A 27113-nucleotide genomic window follows, 5' to 3' on the forward strand; every position below is an offset into this window, starting at 1 on the left:
GGGCTGCGCATCTATTTTAGTGCCATCTACCCCTGCTCTTATTAAATCCATCCACATTTGGTTATGGGTGACTTTTATAGGTTCTGTGATGCCAAGAGGCCTCCTTGCCCTCCTTGGCATTCCTTTCGACCTTTCTGAAACTACCTGTATTCCTTTCTGAGAGCGCCGGCTCTCAACTTCTCCCAAGCTGGCTATCATTGTGGTGACGTCATGTATCTGACGTCCCACATAGGGTGCTAGTACTGCCATGAGAGATCCAAATGTAGATGAGGGGGCATTCTTTAATACCAAGTCTCTCATCCCTGATGTGAAACACTCATCGTCAGGACCACGGGTATTCACATTAAACATGGCCTGCCGCATCCCCAATTCCCGAAGTACCTGCACCAGCTCGGCGTACATCTGGTGCAGGAGATGTGTCTCCGGCACGTCTCCTGCATCAGCCCATACTGTCCGTATGGCAGCCATTATCCACTCCAGGAGGGTATGGTCACCCTGGCCATACCGCCGGCTGTTCTGCAGCCTCTGTCGCAAGGATGGGTGTGAAGTCACAGAGGCCAGTCTCTCCATCTGTTGACCCGTGCAAATAATCTCATCCACCCCCAGGTCCCATAAACGTAGCAGCCAGGCTGCCAAGGGTTCCCCTGGTTTCTGGCGGAACTGTTTGCCCAAGTCCACCAGTTCCGCCTGGGTGTAAGGTCGGTAGGTAGTAAATTCCATCATCTGTGGTGGTCCCGCAGCCAGACTCCCTGGGGCCATGGGTCGCTGCCGCTTCATTTTCTGAGTCACCACCGGGCGGGCCCGGAGCATGGGACCAGCCTCCTCCTCCTCTCCAGAGGAGTCTTGCATCTCCGGGGTCGTGGGTTGGTTTGCCACGGCCGGTTGGGACTCAGGCAATGGTTCAGCCTCCCTCTCCCCCTCTCCTGAGCAGGGGTCAGGCATCTCTGGAGTCACAGGCTGGTTTGCCACCACCGGCTGCGATTCGAGCAAAGGGCCAACCTCCCTCTCCTTCCTTCCTGAGACGGAGTCTGGCATCTCCGGAGGGGTGGGTCGGTTTCTCCGAACTTCTTCCTCCAGAATCCTCAAATGTTGTTGCTGTATCCACATCTCTTCTCGCATCTCATCCAGTACTTGCTGGATCCTAGATTGCTCTTTCTGCCTGGACTCTCGCAGAGCCGTGAGAAACACCCATCCCACGGCTCCTGCCGCCTCGCGGGCACTGCAACCACTCAGGGTTTCTTCTATTTCATACAGGGCCTGTTCCAACTGCCCCGGGGATCCATCTACCTCTGGCCATTGCTGGGGAGGTGCCCACTGGGTGAGGAGGTCGGCCACCAGGTACCATCTGCTCGTGGCCGGCCATCCGGGGATCCCTCTCCAGATTTCAAAGGGTTTCGTCTACGTAGAGCTGTCCTGCCTCGAACCATCCTGCCGTCTACGCCAGTTGTAAAGCAACCAACCCATTCCGAGCAGGTTTATGAACGGTTCTAGCAGCCACATGCTCTTCGCCGTGGTTTGTAGTCACTCCAACACTCCTTCGTACACTCCACTCCTCCACCCTTAACACCGCACTACCACCACACGGCACTCTGCTGCACCACCCTTATATTATCAGTCTTTTAGCGCAGGTGTACCTACTTCAGGTGCCCGCCATCAGGCATGCACCCAGGATCACAGGGCTCCCTCATCTATCCTGATGGCGGAAGAGCAGAAAAGCCTGATACCTTTTACCTTACCCTACAGAGGGCAACGGGAGGGAGAAAGGATAGAAAGAGGATTTGCAGGCTGGTATATATCCAGATGCCAATCTACGTCATATAGCATCTGCTGAGCAGAGACCAATGTTTAAGCTGGCAGCTTCTCCACAGATACCTCTCCTCACTACATGTTTGACTGTTGAAGTCTCAAGCAAAAGCCCAGTAGTTTACCAGCCAAAAGCTCTGGTAGTTTTATTGCCAAAAATCCTCAGTTCTCTCCCTTTTCCCCAGCAGCTCATCCTTACCCCATTAAAAGGATACAAGTTGGAAAGCACCATCTTCTATCATGGAATTGGCTATTAGCACTGCCCACTGGCTTGGAGAGTGCTTCTCACTCTTCGACTTACAGATTCACCCCATCTCTGCACAGTAGAACAATCTGTGGTAGGACAGACAGCATCTGGCCAGATGCCAGTCAATAATCTCTCCTCTCAGCTCTCCTCTTTCTCAAGTCCTCTGTAAATAAATCCTGTTATTATCTTCACCCCTTCTTTTTTTTTTGGTGGGACCCTCGCCGGTGGCTGGGGATCGAACCGGCGCTGCAGAGGCTGCGGGTAGCCTCTCATCCAGCGCTCAATCGCTGCGCCACCAGGGGAGGCCCTACCCCTTCTGTCTGATTTTGAGTTGTGTTCTGCTAGCTAAGCTTGTGGTGAACTTAACAAAGTGACTCATAGTCCCCCAGGTTTTTTCCCCTTTCAAAAACACATTTTTTCTTCATTTGTGGGTATTTGTGGGTTTACTTTTTCTTTTAAGTTTAAGATTTCCCCCCTAGACCGTCTCCCTCTTCAAGACACCCATTGCTTACCTAGTTTTGCTCATCAAATGTCAGGATCTGAACCGAGGACGTTAACAACCACAAAAGCGGGGATGAAAAGTGCAAGGCTAAGCTGCATAAGTCAGCGGAGAAAGTCCTGGAGGAGCACCACTAAGCTCCCAGTCTCCCCACCGGCAACGGAGAGTCCCCGCCCCCCACGCGCCGCTCGCCGTCAAGCACCCCGCCCCCACATCGCCGCCTGCCCAGCACCGCCCCCCGCCTCCCGCCCCTCGCGTGCGGGGCGGTGCTCCGGCGTCTCCGCCTGTCCGCTCCGCCTAAGATGGCGGCGGCTTTCCGCGCTGGCGCCGTCGCGCAGCAGGTTAGTGGGCAATGCCGGTCGAACCTGGAGGTGGAATTGGGAAGCCCTAGTTTATGTCTCACGCCCCTTCTCCCAACAGATGCGGTCCTGGATCCGCCCGCCGCCCTGCTCCAGGCGGATCCTGCACACTAGCGCGGCTTGCGCCAAGGTGAGTGCGGTCGCGGCGAGGGACCGGGGCTTTGGGGAGGTGACTCGGGGGCTGGGAGGTGCCGGAGGGGTGAGGAGTAAGGAGGGGCCTAGGTGAGGGATGGCTGAAACCCGGGACCTGGGGGCGGCCTCGAGGGATGTTGGTTGGCGAGGCGAGAGCCCAGAACCGTAGGCCTGGACTCAGGCTAGAGCGCGGCCGGGGCGCGGTGGGCGCCATAGCCACGCCCCCCCGTTTTTTCCCTAGAACCGGGCGGCCCGAGTTCGAGTGGGTAAGGGAGACAAGCCAGTGACCTACGAAGAGGCCCATGCGCCGCACCACATCGCCCATCGCAAGGCCTGGCTTTCCCAGCACACAGGTAAGAAGATGATGCCTGTATCTGTGACAGGAGAGAACCAGGACTTTTTGGGGAGCTGGCCATTTGACACCAGGCCCCAAGAAAGGAAGCATTCGCAATCGTTACTGTCACATAAACTCGAAATGAGCACTTGTCAGAGGCTTTATTAACCTCAGTTATCAATGGGCCAGTAAGATAAGTTAAACAACTTCAAAGGAGAAGTAAAAAAGCAGACATCTAGATAAGGAATGTTGAATGTTATTTGAAAGGCATACAAAGCCGGCCTTTTCTATGGGGAGCAGGGACTCATTTGGACCACAACAGAAATTGTTTTCATATCTAAAGACAAGAATTATTTTGCATTGTTATCAGTTCTGTAACATTTACAGAGATGTAAAATAGCTCAGAGGCCATGAAGGAGTGAAACCACCAAGAATGGGATGACCAAGAGTATATTCTAAACATTGTAGTTTTCCCTGAGGCATAATTTTTTCTCTGCAGGTATATTCACTTGACCTCCATTATTCTCAGAATCCATACTTAAAATTTACCTTATCTGGTGCTTTCTCAGATATGGGCATAGCAGCAACCCCAGGTTTGCTTTGTAGCTGAGTTTCTTGATGAAGAGATGGCCTTGCCATCTTTAAGCTTTCATTTTTTTTAATTGTGTATTTACATATTTTTTACATCATTGTTCATTTTTAAACAATGTTTGCTCCCCTTTCAGGTGTAGTACGCACAGAATTTCCTTCACCAATGCACCCATGTACCATCACCATAGTCCTTTGTGCTCTTCCCTCCTCCCTCTGATGCCTCTCCCTCCTGCTCTGCAAGATGTCTCTGATTTATAATTGTCTGTTTTTGTTTTGTTTTGTTCTGTTTTGTATTATTACTATTTTTTCCCCTATTACATTATTTGGCTCCCCTATATTCCTCTTATAAGTGAAACCATCCGATATTTTTCTTTTTCCTTCTGATTTATTTCACTGAGCACAATTCTTTCTAGCTTCAACCACGTTGCTGCGAATTGCATGAGTTTATCTTTTTTGATTGCTGAATAGTATTCCATTATGTATATATATCACATTTTCTTGATACAGTCATCTATTTTTGGGCATCTGTTTCCAGGTTTTACCTGTTATAAATAGTGCTGCAATAAACATAGAGGTACAGGTATTCTTTTGAATCAATGTTTTTGTGTCCTTAGGGTAGATATCTATGTGTGGAATTGTTGGGTCATATGGTAGCTCCATTTTTTAGTAGACTAAGGAACCTCCAGACAGCTTTCCATAGTGGTTGGACCAGTTTGCACTCCCACCAGCAATGTAGGAGAGTTCCTTTTTCACCACACCCTTGTCAACATTTGTTGTTACTAGTTTTTTGATATGTGCCATTCTTATTGGTGTAAGGTGGTAGGTATCTCATTGTGGTTTTGATTTGCATTTCCTGATTATAAGGGATGTTGAACATTTTTTCATATGCCTGTTTCCCATTTGCATTTCCTCTTTGGAGAAGTGTCTTTTAAGTTCTTTTGCCCATTACTTGACTAGATTGTTTACTTTGTTTTTGTTCAGTCTTCTGAGTTCTTTGTATATATTTGTGATCAGTTCCTTGTCAGTTGTATGGAGTGCAAAGATTTTTTCCCAGTCAGTGGGTGTCTCTCTGTTTTGGTTAATGTCTCTTTGGCTGTACAGAAGATTTTCAATTGGATGTAATCCCAGTTGTTTGTCTTTTCTTTGACTTCCTTTGCTTTGTGTGAGGAGTCTTTAAAGATGTTACTGAGATGTATGTCTTATAGTGTTTTACCTATATTTTCTTCTATATATTTTATGCTTTCAGGTCTTATGTCCAGATCTTTTATCCATTTTGAGTTGATTTTTGTGCATGGTGAGAGGTCTCTTCTTTCTTCTGCATGTGGTGGTCTAGTTTTCCCAACACCATTTTTTGAACACACTGCCCATGTTCCATTGCATATTCTTTGTTACTTTGTCAAAGATTAGTTGTCCATATAAGTGTGGGTTTATTTCTGGGCTTTCTATTCTGTTCCATTGGTCTGTGTTTCTGTTTTTGTTCCAGTACCATATTATTTTAATTATTATGGCTTTGTAGTATAGTTTGAAGTCTAGGAGTGTGATACCTCCATTCCTTCCAGGAGAGCTCTGGCTATTTGGGGTTTTTTGTGGCTCAATACAAATTTCGTCAATATTTGTTCTATTTCTTTGAAGAGTGTAATTGAAACTTTTATTGGAATAGCATTGAAATTGTAAATTGCCATTGGTAGGATGGCCATTTTGATAATGTTAATTCTTCCGATCATTTAGCAGGGGATGTCTTTCCATTTTTTTGTGTCTTCTTTTATTTCTTTTAGCAATGTTTTATAATTTTCTTTGTATAGGTCCTCTGTCTCTTTTGTTAGGTTTATTCCCAGGTGTTTGATTTTTGTTGTTTCAATTATAGAAGGGATGGTTTTCCTGGTTTCTTCAGATACATGTTTGCATGTAAGAAAGCTACTAATTTTTGTGTGTTGATTTTGTGTCCTATTTTACTAAAGTGGTTGATTATTTTGATTAGTTTTTCTGTGAAGATTTTCTATGTATATTATATCATCTGCCAATAGTGATAGTTTTACTTCTTTTTTCCTTATTTGGATTCCTTGTATGTCTTTCTCTTGTCATAATTATTGCTCTGGCTAGGACTTGCATCATTATATTAGAAAGCAGTGGTGAGAGTGGACATCTTGTCTTGTTCCAAATCTTAAGGGAAAGGCTTTCAGCTTTTCACCATTGAGAGTGATAGTGGCTATGGGCTTGTCATATGTGGCCTTCATTATGTTGAAGTATGTTCCTTCTATCCCAAGAGTTTCAAGGGCCTTTATCCTAAATGGATGTTAACTTTGTCAACTGCTTTCTCAGCATCAACAAATAATTGCTTTTCCAATGTTGAACCATCCTTGTGTCCCCTAAATAAATCCTACTTGGTCGTGGTGAATTTTTATTGATGCATTGTTGGATTCAGGTCAGCAGGATTTTGTTGAAGATCTTTGCATCAGTATTCATTAGAGATTGGCCTGTAGTTTTCTTTTTTGGTGACGTGCTTGTTCAGTTGTGGATTAGTGTAACATTGGCTTCATAGAACGTGTTTGGTATTATCCCTTCTTTTCCAATTTTTTGAAGGAGTTTGTGTAGGCACTAGTTCATTGCTGAACGTTTGGTAGAATTCTTTTGTAAATCCATCTGGTCCTGGGCTTTTGTTTTTGGGGGGAGGGTTTTGATTACTGTTTCAATTGCAGTGCTTGTAATTGGTATGTTTAGCTATTTTATTTCTTTTTTATTTAGCTTTGGATGATTGTAAAGTTGTAAGAATTTGTTTCTTCTAGATTGTTGAATTTGTTTGAATATAACTGTTCATAGTAATTTTTGATTATTTTGATTTCTGCTGTGTCTGTTGTGATGTCTCCTCTTTCATGTATGATCCTATTTATTTGTGTTGTCTCCTGTTTTTTGTGAGCCTGAGTAGGGGTTTGTCTAGTTTATTTTTTCAAAGAACTAACTTTTAGTTTCATTTATCTTTCGAATTGTTTTCTTAGGTACTATTTCATTTATTTTTGCTTTGATTTTTATTATTTCCTTTCGTCTTCTGTCTTTTGGATATTTTTGTTGTTCTTCAGTTCTTTAAGGTGGTGGGTTAGGTTGTTCTTTGAGTTCTTTTTTGTTTCTTGATGTGAATCTGTATTGCTATGTATTTTCTTATAACTGCTTTTGCCTATGTCCCATATGTTCTGAAGAGTTGTGTCCTCATCATCACTCATCTCAAGGTATTTTTTAATTTCTTCCTTGTTCTCCACATTGACCCAGTAGTCTTCCAATAATGTGTATTTCAATCTCCATGAAGTAGTGATATCATAGGTATGTTGGTGGATGCTGTCGCTGAAGATTCCTTCCCTCTGTTAATTACTCATTTCCACAAGGGGATCATGGGTTCCCTGGGTTCGTTTTTTGAGTCATCTCTCTCTGGGTTCCCAAAGGGGATTGTGGGGTTCTTGCCTTGCAACAATAACGCAAGGGCCATGCTTTCCTGGTGTGCCTGCAGTTCACTTTGATGACGAATCCTGTGCCCTAGTTCAGATAGGTTCCGTAGCTCAGGTAGGAAGGCGTCAAAGGTCTGCAGTGGCTTTGTTCAGCATGCACTTCCCTGCTGAGTCTGTTTCAGGGCTCTCCCTCTTTCCAGTCCAGAGGGTGGTTGTGGGGGTCCCTGACTTCCCCCGCTGATGGTGCAGAGACTGCACCTTCCTGGTTTTTGCAGTTTACGTGGATGGCTGACATGTACCCCAGTTCCACAGCTCAGGTGGCCAGGCACTGGAGGCCTGTGGTGGCTTTTTCAGGATGCACTTCCCTGCTGAGTCCATATCGGGGCCCTCCCTCTCTCCAGTTCAGAGGGTGGCTGTGGAGGTACCTGATTTCCCCCTGATGGCGCCAAGACCACCCTATTAATTGGTTTTATGGGAGAACTTACTCGTAGCATTTCTTTGCTGCCACATTGATCAACTGACCTTCCTCTTTAAGCTTTCATACTATAAACAAGTGTTCTTTGGAGATCTGTTTTCAAGTTTGTGCATTCCACTGCTTAAAATAGCCTATCACAGTAAAGTCCTGCCCACTGTTCTTTTTTTTTTTTTTTTTTATAGAGGCATGCTTTATTTATTTTATTTGTTTGCTGGTTTGTTTGTTTGTTTTGTTTATACATGCACTGGGTACAGTCAGAAGCGCGGGAGGGTGAGAGAATTCACCAGAGCCAGAGCGGGGAGCAGAGCAGGCAGAAGGACCGAAGTACACTGCTGAGGGGAGCAGCGGGCGGCAGGAGAGGTCTGCACGCCATGTGGGACCCTCCTCTGGTGGCCGGGGAGCAGCCGGGGATCGAACCGGCGCCGCAGAGGCCGCGCGCAGCCTCGCAACCCAGCGCTCAACCGCTGCGCCACCGGGGAGGCCCCTGCCCACTGTTCTTATGGACAAGAAGACTGTGGTGTGCCTTACAGAGAAATTTTGCATGTTAGTTGAGCTTCCTTCAGACATGGATTATAGACAAAGATTATTTTTTATTTTTTTTTTTGGTAGGAGAACTGGTGTATAAGCCAGAGGTGGGATGGAAGGAGGATTCACCCGAGACAAAGTAGGAAGGAGAACAGGCAGATCCACAGAAATACACTTCTGAGGGGAGCAGTAGGCAAAACAGGAGAGGCCTGCTGCACCTGGCTGGGATGGAACTCAGGCCATGGTAGTGATAGTGCTGAGCCCTAACCCCTAGTCACCAGGGAGGCTCTAGACAAAGATTTCAGTGGTAATTAAGCACATATATTAAACAAGTTGTGCTTAAATAAACACACGTGAAAACAAAGTTTATGTATTGAACTTTTAGCAAAAATAGTGTAACCAAGACTTATAGAAACTTAACCCTGTATTTCTCCTAGGAGTAGTGGTTCAGTAGTCTCTAATTCATTGTTCATGGTTTGTTTTTAGAAAATGACTACTTTGAATTAATTAGAATCAACTGTATCAACTGTATTTTATTCTGTATGATAGTTTTCAACTTGGATATTTAAAATACATCTATTTAAAGAACTTACTTAGCATACAGATTCCCGTGTCCCACCCTTTTCAGATTCCTAAGTCCTGTTGGGGGTGAGGGATGAAGATTCTTAAAAGATAATGTAAGAGAGGTAGGGGTTCCAGGTCCACACAAGGCATGTGCTGATTGAAGCCATGATAGGTAGGTGTGATCTCTTCTTTCAGGCCTATAGGTTGACCAGTGCTTTCTTAAGGCAGTCAAGTGTAGGAAAAGAGCTAGACATGGAGGAGTCATCCGAGTTTTGTGGCCTAATTAAGGCTTCTTCCGTCTATTGTAAAACAAAGTTGATGGTATCTACTTCACAAGATTGGTTTGAGAATTTAGTAAAATAACATTTTGAACTTAAAAGTGTTATTCTCATTCCATAGATAGAATTAAAGAGACTCTGCTGGGAGCTAGAGTTGAGTGCCTAGTACTCTTGGATGTTATCTCTGGAGCTTTTGCCAACCCTGTGGTGTTTTTTCTTCAGGTAACTTGGATGGGGAGGACCATGCTGCAGAGCGAACTGTGGAAGATGTTTTCCTGCGAAAATTCATGATGGGCACCTTCCCAGGGTGCCTGGCTGACCAGCTTATCCTAAAGCGCCGGGCCAACCAGGTGGAGATTTGTGCCCTGGTGCTGAGACAGCTGCCTGCACACAAGTTTTACTTCCTCATAGGCTACAGTGAAACTCTGCTCTCTCACTTTTACAAGTGTCCTGTGCATCTGTACCTCCAAACTGTGCCCTCGAAAATTGTGTATAAGTACATCTAGATAACCCCAACCCGCACCCCCGCTTTTTTTTTTATTTTTATTTTTTTTTTTTGCAACAAGCTCTCTTCTTCAGGGGACAGAAACACCAGGAAGGCGGGGGGAGTATAAATGGAGAAGTACTCAGGCTTTGTTTTCAAAGTGCCACTAAATAAATAGAACTTACTTTTTACTTTTCAGTGTGTCTTTACTCTTAGGATGAGGAAACTAGAATAGGGTTTCTTTGAGGCCCCAGAGCTCCTGGGATAACTGCCAATTGTTTGAGGTTTAGTTAGTAGCTATCATTCAATTAGAAACTTGTATCAAACAGTATCAGGGACTTTTCTTTGTTTCTTCTCAAAATTGAAAGATTCAGTTTTGGTGATTATAAAGTAATAGTGTTTTGGGTTTTTTTTAAAGATTTATTTATTTATGCATACAAGAGCTGTGGTACAGACCAGAGATGTGGGGGGTGAGAGGATCCACCAGAGACAGAGCGGGGAACAGGACAGGCAGATCGACCGAAATACACTGCTGAGGCGGGCAGTGGGGCAAGACAGGAGAGGTCTGCCTTGCCATGTGGGTTTCTCCCTGGGCAGCTGGGGATTGAACTTGTGCTGCAGAGGCTACAAACTACTTCACAGTGAGGCGCTCAACCCCTTAAGCCACCAGAGAGGCCCAATAGTGTTAATTTTTCAAAAGAGAAATATGGACATGTATCAAATTAATCATGAAACTTTGTTGTAATTCCACCCCAAGGAGAACCATGAACTGAACAGTTTTTTGTATTTCATTTCCAGATGTACTTTTTTTCCAGAACTACTTTAATGCATACTCATCATTGATGGAACAAGTTTATAAATGAGCACCTACTCTGAATCTGGTTGTCTTCTAAGTGCTTGGAATCCATCAAAGAACAAAAATTATTTGCAAGCTCTTTGCCTTTATGGCACTTGTATCTCTTAGGAGAGTTCAAGGACGGTTAGGCAGCATTGGAGATTCCAGACAGGTGTGAGAGAGAGACATGCAAGTAAATGGGGGAGAGTGTTTCAGAAAGCAACATCTGCAAAGCTACATGTACTGCTGGTGATTAGCCATGGATTACTGACCTTCAACTTGAATTTGATACCTTCACCATGACTGATACCCTTAATTTGAACTTGCCCTAATCCTGACCCTGATTCTCACGCTGGACCTTGTTCTCATTGATAGTAATGCTCCCCCTGACCTTACCCACAGCTTGACCTACACTCTCAACCTCACTTTACTCAGGATCCACTTGGACCCTTCCTTGATCCTGTCTCTGGCACTAACTTTGACTCATGACCTTGATCCTGAGTATGACCCTCATGTTTACTGTAACCCTGCTCACAATATGAACTTCTCCTTGAAAACTTCATTCTACTCCTCTCCTTTAGCATGACCCTGACTAACTTCATTCTTAACTAAACTTGGTGCCTGCTTTGATTTTGAAAATGATCGTCATCCAGATTCTTGTGATCTTGACTATGAATCTGGAAGTCATTTAAATCTGACTCTCACTCTATTCAACAACCCTGAAAAATGACATTTAAGTCCTTTGACACCCTGAAGACAAAAATCAAAACCTGACTCTGACCCAGACCTTGATCCTTTTCACCTTTACTCTGCCACTGTTTCTGACTTTGAACCTAACTTTTGATTTGCATTTGACCCTCTCCCTCTTGATTCTCACCTTACTACAAACTGACCTGAAGTATGACCCTGAGAGCATGACTTTGACAGAATTTCACTATAACTACTGCTTATCCTAATTGCTTATCAAATATAGCTGAACCTCAGCTGTACTTGATTATGTACCTGATTCTCATGACCCAAATTCATGCACATACTGAGAAGAAACTGAACTTGAATCTTACCCTGTCACTGTGTCACCGATGCTCACCAGCTCCTTGATACCATCAGAGGGACCCAGATCTTGACCCTGATTCTTTTATTGAAATATATGTTACACCGTGTAGTTCAATATTGGTTTATGACACTATATGATTTAGGGGAATAGCCTCATATATCCTTAGCTGTATATTACTAGACCACAAATCATCACCAAAGCACCCATAGTCCTTTCCCACAGACTGTTATGCCCCCTTCTCACTTTGTTCCAATCACTATAGTAATTTCAATTCGCTATAGTAATCTTAATTCTACAGTCATATTCTTAGGGTTTGTTTTGTTTTGTCAGTTTCTTTGATTATATATGAATGAAATCATCTGCTATTTGTCTTCCTCCTAACTTATTTCATGTAGTATAATGTCCTTTAGTTCCATCCACATAAGTCACATGGCAGGAGTTCATCTTTTTTGTGCTTTTGTTTTTAATAGCTGAATACCTATTATAGCTGAATAGTTTTAATAGCTGAATATACAGGGAATACTTATGCTTAATCCATTTATCTGTAGCTGGGCACTTAGTTTGTTTCCATAACTTGGCTAGGTAAATAGTGCTTCAATGAACACAGGAATGTATATATCCCTTAAGTTGGGGCATTTGCATTATATCCCTTAAATTCATGTATTTGTATTTATTTGAATAGATGCCAAAGAGTGGAATTACTGGCTCTATGGTAAGATATCCATGCTGTTTTCCATAGGGGCATGAGCAGTTTACATTTATACCAACAGCATATAAGGAAGGATTCCTTTTCTCCACACCCTTGCAAAAATTTGTTGTTGCTCTTTTCTCGTTTAATGGGCCATTTCAGTGGGAGTGAGGAGGTTTTGATTTAGAATTTTGTGCATTTCATGTTGAATATTTTTTTCAATTGTTGACCATCTATACATCTTTTGCGAAATACCTTTAACTTTTTTTTTTTTTTTAAAGATTTATTTATACAAGCACTGGGTACAGTCAGAAGCACGCGAGGGTAAGAGAATTCACCAGAGCCAGAGCGGGGAACAGAACAGGCAGACTTGACGAAATACACTGCTGAAGGGAGCAGTGGATGGGCAGGAGAGGTCTGCGCGCCATGTGGGACCCTCGCTGGTGGCTGGGGATCAAATCGGCGCTGCAGACGCTGTGGGCAGCTTCTCAGCCCAGCGGTCAACCACTGCGCCACCAGGGGAGGCCCAATCTTTAACTCTTTTGACTGTTTTTAATTGGGTTATTTGTTCGCATTTTTTCTTTTTTCTTTTTCTTTTTTTTTCTTTTTAGTTGTATGAGATACTTGTAGATCTTGGATATTAACCTCTTGTGAGATGTACGATGTGTAAATATTTTCTCCCATTCACTAAGGTGTCTTGTTTTAGTGATAGTTCATGCAATTGTGCACAAGTTTTGCAGTTTGATGTAGTCCCATTTGTTTATTTTTGTTTGTGTTTCCCTTGTTAGAGTCCAGTTCCTAAAGACATCACTGAAGGCAATGTCATGGAGACTTTTGCCTGTTTTCTTTTCTTCTATGTATTTTATAGTTTCATGTCTTAAATCCAAGTTTTTCATTAATTTCTAAGTTAATTTTTCTATATTGTGAGAGAGATGTCTCTAGTTACATTTTTCTGCTGTGTGTGTCCAGTTTTCCCAGCACGATTTGTTTTTTCCCCATTGTATACCCTTAGCTACTTTATCATACCTTTAGCCATAATTTTCCATGCAGGTATGGTTTCATTTCTGCAGTTTTTATTCATTTAGTTTCTATGTCTGCTTTTGTTCCAATAGCATACTGCTTTTTTAATACAGTCTTGTAGTATAGTTTGAACTCTGGGAGTGTAATACCTCAATTTCACTTTTCTTTTTTTCAACATTGATTTGACTGTTTAGGGTCTTTCATAGCTCCACATAAATATCAGTTATATTTTCATTGTTTCTTGGAAACATCCATTGAAATACTGATAGTAATTCCATTGTATCTATATATTGCTTTCAATGAGATGGACATTTTAACAATGTTAATTCTTTCAAACCATGAGCATTGATATGTCTTTAAATTTTTATTGGATAGGTATTACATCTTCCCTGTTTTGTTTATGCCTGGCTATTTCATACTTTTTGATGCTACTGTAAATGGGATTATTTCCTTGATATCCTTCTCTTCCAGTTCATTATTTGTACATAGGTATGTAATAGACTTTTATATGTTGATTTTGTAATCTGCCACTTTTCAATAGAGATTTATTTCTAATGTGTTTTTTTTTAGTGGAATCTGCTAATAGTGATAGTGTTACTTCTTTTGTTGAGTGTATAATGTAGATAGAGGGGTATATATGAGTGATCATATAGTGTAGAATATTTGTATAGTTACTTAGTGTAGTTTGCATTGAATTTTCTTTTCAAAAAAATTTTTTTAAAGATTTATTTATTTATACAAGCACTGGGTACAGTCAGAAGCACGGGAGGGTGAGAGAATTCACCAGAACCAGAGAGGGGAACAGAACAGGCAGACCGATGAAGTACACTGCTGAGGGGAGCAGCGGGCGCAGCAGGAGAGGTCTGCACGCCATGTGGGACCCTCACTGGTGGGCAGGGATCGAATCGGTGCTGCAGAGGCTGCGGGCAGCTTCTCAGCCCAGCACTCACCTGCTGCACCACCAGGGGAGGCCCTAAAATTATTTTTAATTGAGGTAATATTAGGATACGCCCATCAAATATTGCCATTATAGTGCACCCACCATCAAATAACCCATACTCCATCACCACAAGCATTGTACTTCCATCCCCCTTTGTTATTACTCTTCCTTCATGCTTGGTGCTTTAGTTCTGTAGTCGGATATCAAGGATTAGTTTTTGTTTGTTTTGTTTTTTTTAAAGTTTTATTTATTTATTTATACAAGAACTGGGGTACAGGCCATATGTGCAGGAGGGTGAGGGTATTCACCAGAGACAGAGCAGGGAACGGGACAGGCAGAATGACGAAATACACTGCTGAGGGGAGCAGCAGGCAAGAAAGAAGAGGTCTGCTCGCCATGTGGGACCTTGCTGGCTGGGACTGAACCGGCACTGCAGAGGCTGCCGACAGCTTCACAGCACTGCACTCAACCGTCTGCGCCATCAGGGGAGGCCCTCAAGGATTAGTTTTTAAAGTTTATTCTTAACTAATTATTAATTGATTTATGTTACATTACAGATATTAGTGACAACATCTGATATTCGTTTCTCTTTCTGACTTACTTCACTTAGCTTTATCCCTTCCAGTACCATCCATGTTGCTACAAATGGCATGAATTTATCTATTTTGATTACAGGCTAATATTCCATTGTGCATATATATTGTATCTTCTTGATCCATGCATCTGTTTTAGGGAACTTAGGTTATTTCCATAATTTCACATCATAAATATTGCTGGAATAAACATGGGAGTGCAAGTTTCCTTTTGAATTATTGTTTTTGATATTTCAGACGGATGCTTTAAAGTGGAGTTACTAAGTCAGATGGCACATCAATTTCTAATGTTTTGAGACACCACCATACTGAATTCTATTAGGGCTGGACTAGTTATAATTCCTATCAGAAGTGTAAAAGCGCTCCATTTTCTTCACAACTTCTCCAGGACTTGTTGTTTCTGCAACTTTTGGTATGGGACATTCTCCCAGGTGTAATAAATAAATTATTTCATAGTGGTCTTGATATCCATTTCTCTAATAATAGGTGATGGTGAACATTTTCTCATATACCTGTTGGTCAACTGAATTTCTTCTCTGGATAAGTGTCTGTTTAATTCCTCTGCCCATTTTTTGATTGGGTTGTTTGTTTTGCTTTTGTCGAATTTTATGAGTTCTTTATGTATCTTTGATAGCAATTCTTTGTCATTTGTATGGTTAGTGAAAATGTTCTCCCATTCAGTAGGATGTCTTTTCATTTTAGCTATGATTTCTTTCACTTGGAAGCTTTTTAGTTTGATTTAGTCCCAGTTGCTGGTGTTCTCTTTTGTTGTTCTTGCTGTTGGGGATGAATCACTAAATACATTGGTAAAGCTATGGCATGAAATGTTTTACCTTCGTTTTCTTCTATGTAGCTTATGGTTTTAGGTTTTACATCCAAGTCTTTTATCTATTTTGAATTTCTATTTATATGTGGTATGAGGTAATGGTGTACTTTTTTGTATGCAGCTGTCCAGTTTCCTCAGCACCATTTCATGAAGAGATGATCCCTCTTCCAGTATATGTGCTTAGACACTTTGTCATAGATTAACTGTCCATATAGATGTGAGTTTAAACTGGCTTCTCAATTCTGTTGCATTGGTCTGTGTGTCTGCTTTTGTTCCAGTACCAGGCTGTTTAAATTATTATGTCTTGGGCCTCTCCTGGTGGCACAGGCATTGAGCGCCTTGCTGTGAAGCTGTCCACAGCCTTTTTAGTGCTGATTTGATCCCAGCCTGCAGGCAAGGGTCCCACGTAGCACAGTAGACTACTCCTGTTGTGCCCGCTGCTCCCCTCAGCAGTGTATTTCGTCAGTCTGCCTGTTCTGTTCCCCACTCTGTCTCTGGTGAATCCTCTTACCCTCCTGTGCATCTGGCCTGTACCTGGTTCTTATATAAATAAATAAATCTTTAACAAAATAAATTATTATGTCGTTATAATATATATTGAGGGATCTCAGATCCAGGAGAAAACTTACTTTAAAATTTCAGGTTGGGCCAAAAATGGATGACTGGATCAAGAAGATGTGGTACATATACACCATGGAATATTACTCAGCATTCAAAAAAGATAAACACATGCAATTTGCAGCAACTTGGATGGAGCTGGAAGGGATCATGCTCAGCGAAATAAAGGAGCTGCCCTGAGGTAGGAGAGTTACCTCTTCATCAATTCTCAACAGGTGGATTGAAATCACAGAGACAAACTGCAAGAGTCTAAGGGACACATAACCTCTTTGAAGCCCCAGGGACTTCCCAAATTGGAGAAATTTTGTCCCTTCATACCATCAAGATGTTAAAAGGATGGATAATTTGTTTACCTCTATTTTGTCTCCCATTTACCTATCTGTGCGGACATACAATCCATGTCACAAACACTATTAATGTCAGAGGATCAGAGAAGATTAGTGAGAAGGATCATTGTCTCCACCAGGAGGATTTAGAAACCCCAGAACCATAAGAGATGTTTTATTTCTCCCCTCACGTGTAGTCACTGTATTTCTCCCACCACCTGGGCACCCGTGATTCATCTCCGCATTCCCTTGTGCTCTTCCCTTCCCTGTTTTGAATCCTGTCCCTCCTCTGACACTGCTGTCTGCCTTAGATTGATAGTCAGCTTGCAAGTTTTGTCTTTTCCTGAGCCTTTAACTCTAACTCATAACTAAGCTCTATTTTGAATTTCTATGTTCCCAATGAACCATTGCCGTCTTTCAGACCTGGTGATCAGGTGTTACTCAAAACTTGGTTTAGTCATAATAAAATTCTGAACTTTCTGTTTGTCTGAGAAGGTCCTTATTCTTTCTTCATAGAGGATGGAAAGCTTTGTGGTATGAAGTATTCTTGGTTGACATTTGTTTTCTTGGAGTTTCCACTCTCTCCTTGCCTGTAGTGTTTCTTCAGAGAAGTCTGATGTCAGCCTGCTTGGTTTTCCTTTGTATGTATCTGTTTCTTCCCTCTTGTCAGCTTCATTAATTTTTCCTTGTCTTGGATTTTTGGAAGATTTACTATTATGTGCCTTGCTGTGTTTTTCCTGTCGTCATGGAAGTTTGGTGTTCTTCTTGTTTCTTGTATGTCTATTTTCAGCTCCTTCTTCATGTTTGGTAAATTCTCTTCAATTATCTCCTTGAATATTTTCTCTGTTCCTGTGTTTCTCTCCTCTCCTTCTGGGATTCCTATAATTCTTATATTTCCTTTCCTCATGGAGACAGATAGTTCTCGAAGTCTTTCTTCTTTCTTTTTTCTTTGTACTTCTCTTTCCTTTTCTGTTTTGGTTCTCTTTATTTCTGTGTCTTCTAGAGTGCTTATTTGTTCTTCCATTTCATCTATTCTGCTTTCATTGCTTTTCTCAGTGTTCTTTAGCTCCTCCATTAATCTTTTGATCTCTTGCATTTCTTTCAGTTCTCTCTTTAGGGACACAATTTCATTCTTCTGATCATTGGTTATTTTTCATATATCATTCTTTTTCTTTTCGACTTCTTTCAGTTTTCTTAATCACAGTGATTTTAAATTCTCTATCTAGAAGGCTCAGAAGTTCTTCCAAGTCACTGTTGTTGCAATCTGGTGGTTGCTTTTTTTTTGTGGTGTGTCTTTTCCCTGAGGACTTGCTTGGTTGTTCATAATTTTTCTTCTTCTTGCTGTTTATTTTCTACTTTGTCCTGTGTCTTGGGACACTGTGTTGCTAGTACTGGCTGGCATCTCTTTGGCTTTCTACTTAGGAAACTGGTGGCCCAATCAAGTCCAATACTTTTACACCAGTATTCCAGTAGGACAGTGGTACTAAGGATATGTTAATGGGCACTGTCCCTAAAAATCCCTCCCTCTATATTTACTTAATTCCAGAGGGGGGTTTTGAGGTCCCACAGTCTGCCTCAGTGGTGGCTGTATTGCACACTGGGATCCAAATTGCTGGATCACTCTCTGGGCTCCAACTCATGGCCAGACACGGGGCCTGGCTTTCGTGTGCTTTTCAGCTCACCTCTGACTGCAGGTATAGGACTTTCTCAGTTCCACACAGTTTTGGTGAGGTCCTGACACAAAGCTCCCTGTCTTGAATATGGAGTCTCGAAGCCCATAACACCATTTGTTAAAGAAGTTTTTCTTTCTCCATTGTATGGTCATCAAAGATTAACTATCAATATTTGTGTGGGTGTATTTCTGGGCTTTCTATTCTAATCCATTGGGTTGTGTTTCTGTTTTCATTCCAGTACCACACTGTTCTGATTATTGTTGTTTGAAGTCAGGGAATGTGATGCCTCTTCTTTTATTCTTTATGCTCAGGATTGTTTGGATATTTGGGACATTTGCGGTTCCATACAAATTTTATAACTGATCTATTTCCTTGAAAAATGTCACTGAGGTTTTGATAGGTATTGCATTGAACATGTATATTGCTTTAGGTAATTTGATTAATTGAATCCATGAGTATGGGCTATCTTTCAATTTTTTGCGTCCTTTTTAAATTTCCTTTAGTGGAGTCTTATAATTTTCAATGTATAAATTCTACCTCTACTTTGTAGATGTACCCCCAAGTATTTCATCCTTTTTTGGAGCTATTGTAAATGGAATTGATTTTTTAAATTTCTCTTTTTTCTAATTCATTCTTTGCACATGAGTATTGATTTTGTACCCTGACCCTTGACTTTATTCATTTATCATTCCTTATAGTTTTTGGAAATGCCCCTTTTTTGTATCCTATGTCTTGTGAGATAAACAGAAAATGCTCCTATTTAAAATGCCAAAAAAGAAAAAAAGAAAAACACAGCATTTTTATGTAATGGAAAGAATCCCAAATCCTAATTGAGAGATCACCTATTTCAAAAACTATGAATGTCAGAAAAATAAAAGCAAAGAAATGTCTGAAAAAATCCCTGGAGTTAAGTAAATTCAGCTGGCTGCCTAATTCCAGTTTATATATAATGACTGATTGAACTTGTTTATTTGGTATTTGTGTATATTTAGCTAAGGATGTTCTCAAAGAATTGCATTATTCTTACGTCTAGATAATTCCTAATTTGTAATGATCTTATCTCTGATAATGGTTCATTTTCTTTTGCCTGTCATAATGAGAAAGTTAGGGATGAATAATACAAATATGAAAATTATTCCCCTATTAGTAAATAGGTGAGAAATGAACTAATTTATAACCCTTTATATTCTAGCTAATTTTTTATCTCATTGTTAACCCACCAAATGGTTCTACTTATATAAGTGGAACATGTGATTCAAAGAACAGTGAGATACTCTGAGAATAATGGATGTGTATTTTTAAATGTCAACAATAAAGATATTTTAGCATGTCATTTTTTAACACCTGAACGCGGTTTGACAATGTCACTTACTAAGCAATTTATTTGTTTTATTTAATTTTAATTCTTTTCATTTTTTCATGCACCTCCATCCCTATAGCCTCTTGTTTCTTTCCCTCCCTCCCTACTACCACTTTACCTGGAGCCCTCAGGATGTTTATTGATGAATATAGATTTTTGAAAGTGTACTTACATTATCAAATTATTATGAAAATGTTTAATATTTGTTTTTAGCATTCTGACATACTTTACTGCATTTACTGCTCTCAAATTCCTTCCATCTAGTTGAAAATAACAACATTATATGCATTATATGATTTATATGCTTTATATAAAGCATTATATGCTTTCTTAAGGCTCTGTAACATTTCACAATATGGGTATACCACATCTTATTGATCCAATCACCTTAGCTCTTATAAATAATGTTGCTATGATTATTGTGAAACATGTTTTTTTACATTGATAGTTCCATATTCCTGACAGATCTCCAAAGTAAAGTAGTTGAGTCCTACAGTATTTCTATTTTAATTTTTTCCATGTAAAACTCTTGAATATGAAGGTCCTTTTAATATATACCAATTTCACAGGCATGAGATGGTTTTAGCCTGTATCCCCTTATTGGAAAGGATGAAGAACATAATTATCTCACATGTCTTTCATTTTCTTTTTTTATTTTTTTTATTTTAACATTTATCAATTTTTTTTAATTTTTCAAAATTTTTTAAAATAAATTTTATTTTTATATTCCCCATACAATTGCAACCCCCTTATTTGGACACCAATCCTTCCCCTCCCCGATCCCCACACCCCATAGAGTGTCTCTAGTTCATAGTTTTATGTTGATTTTGATTTTCACTTTCTTATAGTTATTCATTTTCCTGGTCCCTTATTGAAGTTTTCTAGATTCCTGCTATGAGTGAGACCATCCAGTATTTTTCCTTTTCTTTCTGGCTAATTTTGCTGAGTATGATCCCTTCCAGTGCCACCCATGTGGCTGCAAATTGCATGCGTTTATCTTTTTTGAATGCTGAGTAACATTCCATGGTGTATATGTACCACATCTTCTTGATCCAGTCATCTATTTTTGGACATTTGGGTTGTTTCCAAAGCTTAGCTATTGTAAACAGTGCTGCTATAAACATAGGGGTGCAGGTGCTCTTTGGAATGGATGTTTCTGTGTCCTTTGGGTAAATACCTAGGAGTGGAATTGCTGGATCATATGGAAGCTCTATTTTTAGTAGGTCCAGAAATCTCCACACAGCTCTCCACAGTGGTTGGACCAGTTTGCACTCCCACCAACAGTGCAAGAGAGTTCCTTTTTCTCCACATCCTCGCCAACATTTGTAGTTGCTAGTTTTTTTTTAATATGTGCCATTCTCACTGGTGTAAGATGGTATCTCATGGTAGTTTTGATTTGCATTTTCCTGATTACAAGTGATGTTGAACATTTTTTCATATGCCTCTTGGCCATTTGCATTTCCTTTTCAGAGAAGTTTCTTTTTAGCTCTTTTGCCCATTTTTAGACTGGATTATTTTCTTTGTTGTTGTTGAGTCTCATCAGCTCTTTGCAGATTTTTGTCATCAGTCCTTTATCATTAGTGTTGTGTGCAAAAATGTTCTCCCAGTTGCTGGGGTTTCTCTTTGTTTTTGTTATTGTCTCTTTTGCTGTGCATCAGCTCTTTAATTTGATGTAGTCCCAGCTGTTTATCTTTGCCTTCACTATCACTGCTTTGGGTGATGTGTCTGTAAAGTTATCTTTGATGTGCATATCATGCAGTGTTTCGCCTATATTTCCTTCTATGTATTTTATGGTTTCAGGTCTTATGTCTACTTCTTTAATCCATTTTGAGTTGATTTTTGCGTATGGTGTGAGGTAGTGGTCAAGCTTCATTCTTTTGCATGTAGCAAACCAGTTTTCCCAGCACCATTTATTGAACAAACTTTATTTGCTCCAGTGCATATTCTTTGCTCCTTTGTCAAAGATTAGTTGACCATAATTCTGTGGGTTTATTTCTGGATTTTCTATTTGATTCCATTGGTCTGTGTGTCTGTTCTTGTTTCACTACCGTGCAGTTTTGATGATTATGGCTTTGTAGTATAGTTTGAAGTCTGGGAGTGTGATGCCTCCATTCCCTCTTTTTTTCAGGACAGCTTTGGCTATTCAGGGATTTTGGTGATTCCATATGAATTTCATCAATAATTGTTCTATTTCTTTGAAGAATGACATTGAAATTTTGAGTGGAATAACATTGAATCTGTACATTGCTTTTGGTAGGATGGCCATTTTAATAATGTTTATCCTTCTAATCCCTGAGCAAGGGTGTCTTTCCATTTCTTTGTATCTTCTTCTATTTCTTTTAACATTGTTTTATAGTTTTCTTTGTGTAGGTCCTTTACCTCTTTTGTTAGATTTATTCCCAAGTATTTGATTTTTTTTTGTTTTGATAACAAAAGGGATTTCTTTTTTTCTTCTTCTTCTGATTTATTGTTTGTGTATAGGAAGGCTACTGACTTTTGCGTGTTGATTTTGTATCCTGCCACTTTACTGAACTGATTGATTAGTTGAATTAGTTTTTCTGTGGAGTTTTTGGGGATCTCTATGTATATTATCATATCATCTGCAAATAGTGATAGTTTGACTTCTTCTTTTCCTATTTGGATTCCTTGGATGTCTTTCTCTTGTCTTATTGCTCTGGCTAGGACTTCCAGTATTATGTTGAAAAGCAGTGGTGAGAGTGGACATCCTTGTCTTGTGCCAGATCTTGATGGAAATGCTTTCAGCTTTTCACCATTGAGAATGATACTGGCTGTTGGCTTGTCATAGATGGCCTTTATGATGTTGAGGTATGTTCCTTGTATCCCAAGAATTTCAAGGGCTTTTATCATGAATGGGTGTTGCACTTTGTCAAACGCTTTCTCAGCATCTATTGATATTATCATATTGTTTTTATATTTCTTTTCGTTGATGTTTTGGATAACGTTGAATGATTTTTGGATGTTGAACATCCTTGTGTCCCTGGCATGAATCCTACTTGGTCGTGGTGAATTATCTTATGGATACATTTTGGATTCTGATAGCTAAAATTTTATTAAGGATTTTTGCATCAGTGTTCATTAGGGAGATTGGCTTGTAGCTTTCCTTTTTTGTGTTGTCCTTGTTCAGTTTTGGTATTAGTGTAATGTTGGCTTCATAGAACATGTTTGGTATTTTCCCTTCCTTCTCAATATTTGGGAAGAGTTTGTGAAGGATAGGCACTAAATCGTCTCTGAATGTTTGATAGAATTCATTTGTAAATCCATCGGGTCCTGGGCTTTTGTTTTTGGGGAGGTTTTTGATTACCATTTCAATTTTGCTGCTTGTAATTGGTCTGTTTATGTGTTCTATTTCTTCTTTATCTAGCTTTGGGTAATGTAGAGTTGTAGGAATTTGTCCATCTCCTCTAGATTCTTGAACTTGTTTGAACTATTCTTCATAGTAGTTACTGATTATTCTTTTGTTTTCTGCTGTGTCCATTGTGATTTCTCCTCTTTTGTTTATGATCCTGTTTATTTGTGCTTTCTCTCTTTTTTCCTTTGTGAGCCTGGCTAAGTGTTTGTCTGTTTTATTGATTTTTTTGAAGAACCAGCTCTTGGTTTCATTGATCTTTTGGATTGTTTTTTCAGTTTCAATTTCATTTATTTCTGCTTTGGTTTTTATTATTTCTTTTCTTCTACTGGTTTTGGGGTTTTTTTTTTTGTTGTTCTTTTTCTAGATCTTTGAGCTTCAAGATTGGGTTGTTTCTTTGAGTTCTATTTGTTTCTTGATGTGAGCCTCTATTGCTATTTTTTCTCCTCTTATTCCTGCTTTTGCTGCATCCCATACATTTAGGAAATTGGTGTCCTCCTTGTTATTCAATTCAAAGAATTTTTAATTTCTTCTTTGATCTCCCCATTAGTCCATTGGTCTTCCAGTAGTGTGGTTTTCAATCTCCATGAGGTAGGAGAGTTAATTGCTTTCTTTTTATGGTTTATTTATAGTTTGATGCCTCCAGGTCAGAAAAGATGGTTGGTATGATTTCGATCTTGGTGTATCTGTTGATGTTTGTCTTGTGTCCTAGTATGTGATCGATCCTGGAGAATGATCCGTGTGCACTTGAGAAAAATATGTACTCCATTTTTTTTTTTGGGTTTAGTGTTCTATAGATGTCTGTTAAGCCCAAGTGCTCTAGATCCTTATTTAGAGCTTTAGTGTCTTTACTATTTTTTGTCTCATTGATCTATCCATTGTTGATAGTGGTGTGTTGAAGTCTCCCACTACGTATGTGTTTTCTCTGATGTCTGTTTTCAGAGATGACAATAGTTGTCTGATATATTTTGATGCTCCTTCGTTTGGTGAATATATGTTAATGAGTGTTATTTCTTCTTGAAGTATTGTCCCCTTGATCATAATGTAGTGACTGTTGGGGTATCTTTTTAAGTTTTTGAGTTTGAAATCTGTTTTATCTGATAGAAGTATAGCTTTTCCTGCTTTGTTTTTTGGTCCATTTGCTTGTAGGATTGTATTCTATCCTTTAACTTTGAGTTTATTTTTATCTTTTGTAGCTAAATGTGTTTCCTGGAGACAGCAAAAGGTTGGGTTTTGTTTCTTAATCCAGCCTGCAACTCTATGTCTTTTTATTGAAGAGTTTAGTCCATTGACATTTAAAGTTAATATTGATATGTTAGCATCTGTATTTGCCATTGTGTTTGTCTTTCCTTTGATTTTATTTATTTATTCTTTTAATAACTTTTTTTTGGCCTTCTTTCTTTGTTATTCATTCCTCTGAGGTTCTCGCTCTAGGACTCCTTGTAGTATTTTTTGGAGTGGGGGTTTAGTCATAATGAAATTCCAGAATTTCTGTTTGTCTGGGAAGGTCCTTATTCTTTCTTCATAGAGGAAGGAGAGCTTTGTGGGATAGAGTATTCTTGGTTGGCATCTGTTTTCTTGGAGTCTCTTGACTATGTCCCTCCACTCTCTCCTTGCCCGTAGTGTTTCTTCGGAGAAGTCTGATGTCAGCCTGATTGGTTTTCCTTTGAATGTTATCTGTTTCTTCCCTCTTGTCAGCTTCATTATTTTTTCCTTGTCCTGGATTCTTGGGAGCTTTACTAGTATGTGACTTGCTGTATTTTTCCTTTCATCGTGGAAGTTTGGTGTTTTTCTTGCTTCTTGTATATCAATTTTCAGCTCCTTCTTCACATTTGGGAAGTTCTCTTCAATTATCTCCTTAAATATTTTCTCTGTTCCTACATCTCTCTCCTCTCCTTCTGGGATTCCTGTAACTCATATATTTCCTTTTCTCATGGAGTCAGATAGTTCCCGAAGTCTTTCTTTGGTCTTTTTCCTTCGTACTTCTCTTTCCTTTTCTGTTTTGGCTCTTTTTATTTCTGTGTCTTCAAGAGTGCTTATTTGTTCTTCCATTTCATCTATTCTGCTTTCATTGCTTTTCCCAGAGTTCTTTAGTTCCTCCATTAATTCTTTGATCTCCTGCATTTCTTTCACTTCTCTCTTTAGGGACTCAATTTCATTCTTCTGATTGTTGATTATTTTTCCCTTATCATTGTTTTCCTTTATGACTTCTGTCAGTTTTTTAATCATGGCAATTTTAAATTCTGTTTCTGGAAGGCTCAGAAGTTCTTCCAAGTTACTGTCATTGAAATCTGGTGGCTGATTTTCTTTTTTGGTGTGCTTTTTTCGTGAGGAGTTGCTCGGTTGCGTGTGGTTCTTCTACTCCCTACTGTCTGTTTTCTAATTTGCCGTATGCATTGGGACACTTGTTGAGGGGACTGGCCAGCATCTTGGGTGAACTTCTCTGCTCCCCTGTGGCTCCTCAGGGAGCCATCTGTCGGTTTCAAGCAGTCTTTTCAGACGAAAGGTCCCTGTTCTAAAATGCTGATGCGGGGACACACTCCCCTGCGCGCCTGGTCAGCTTCGGCTGTGGGTTCCCGCTCCCTCTCTGGGCTTGGACTGCAAGCCAGAAGGGGCCTGGCGTGGGAAAACTTCCCAGCTCACCTCTGGCTTCTCCAGGAGCTTTTTGTTGCTTTCAAGCAGTCTTTACTGAAGAAATGTCCCTGTTCTAAAATGGCAATGCGGGACACCCTCCCTGTGCGCCCGATCTGCCCCGGTGGTGGGTTCCCTCTCCCCCTCTGGGCTTGGACTGCAGGCCAGAAGGGGCCTGGCATGGGCGAACTTCCCAGCTCCCCTCTGGCTCCTCCAGGAGCCTTCTGCTGGTTTCAGGCAGTTTTTACTGGAGAAATGTCCCTGTTCTAAAATGGCGATGCGGGACGCACTCCCTGTGTGCCCAGTCTGCCCGGTGGTGGCCATTAATTTTCTTTTTTTGTGCTGTGTTTGCGTGGTTTTGGTATTAATGTAATGTTGGCTTCATAGAACATATTTGGTAACATTCCTTCTTTTTCAATTTTTTGAAAGAGTTTGTGTAAGATAGGCACTAATTCACTGCTGAACATTTGGTAGAATTCATTTATGAAAACTTCTGGGCCTGGGCCTTTGGTTTTGGGGAGTGCTTCAGGTACTGCCTCAAATTCGCTGCTTGTAATTGGTCTGTTTAGTTGATCTAGTTCTTCTTTGTCCAGCTTTGGACGATTATATCATTCTAGTAATTTGCCCATCTATCTAGGTTGTTGAATTTGTTTGCATATAAGTGTTCATAGTAATCTCTGATTATTCTTTTGATTTCTACTGAGTCTGTTGCGATTTCTCCTCTCTCATTTGTAAACCTATTTATATGTGTTTTTTTCTGTTTTTTTTTTTTTTTTTGTGAGCCTGGCTAGAGGTTTGTCTATTTTGTTTATTTTTTCAAAGAACCAACTTTTAGTTTCATTGATCTGTTGGATTTTTTTTTAATTTCCAATTTATTTATTTCTGCTTTGATTTTTATTATTTCCTTTCTTCTACTGGTTTTAGGATTTTTTGGTTTTTTTTTTTGTTGTTGTTCTTTTTCTAGCTCTTGGAAATGTGAGAATATGTTGTCTCTTTGAGTTCTTGTTTGTTGATGTGAGCCTGTATTGCTATATATTTTCCTCTTATTATTGCTATTGCTGCATCCCATACATTCTGGAAAGTGGTGTCCTCCTTGTCATTCAACTCAAAGTATTTTTTAATTTCTTCTTTGATTTCCTCATTAGTCCAGTGGTCTTCCAATAGTGTGGATTTCAATCTCCATGAAGTGGGAGGGTTCCTTGTTTTCTTTTCATGATTTATTTCTAGCTTGATGCCTTTATGATCGGAGAAGATAGTTGGAATGATTTTGATCTTCATGTATCTGTTGATGTTTGTCTTGTGGCCCAGTATGTGATCAATTCTGGAAAATGATCATGCACACGAGAAAAATGTGTACTCGGATTTTGTTGGGTGCAGTGTCCTATAGATGTCTGTTAAGTCCATGAGTTCTATGTCTTTATTTAGGGCTCTAGAGTCTTTATATTTTGTCTCATTGA

At 40.3% G+C, this 27113-nt stretch overlaps 1 protein-coding gene across 1 annotated transcript; it reads left to right on the plus strand.

Moving 5' to 3' along the window:
- Positions 1-2851: 2851 nt before the first annotated feature.
- MRPS24 (mitochondrial ribosomal protein S24) lies at positions 2852-9747 on the plus strand (the record flags this gene model as incomplete). Its single annotated transcript, XM_084230570.1, has 4 exons — positions 2852-2890; positions 2970-3038; positions 3282-3393; positions 9464-9747. 4 exons carry the CDS (start codon positions 2852-2854, stop codon positions 9745-9747), a joined length of 504 nt encoding a protein of 167 aa, XP_084086696.1.
- Between the last annotated feature and the right edge of the window lie 17366 nt (positions 9748-27113).

Source organism: Talpa europaea (genome assembly GCF_964194135.1).
Source record: "Talpa europaea genome assembly, chromosome: 3".
Classification (NCBI taxonomy): domain Eukaryota; kingdom Metazoa; phylum Chordata; class Mammalia; order Eulipotyphla; family Talpidae; genus Talpa; species Talpa europaea.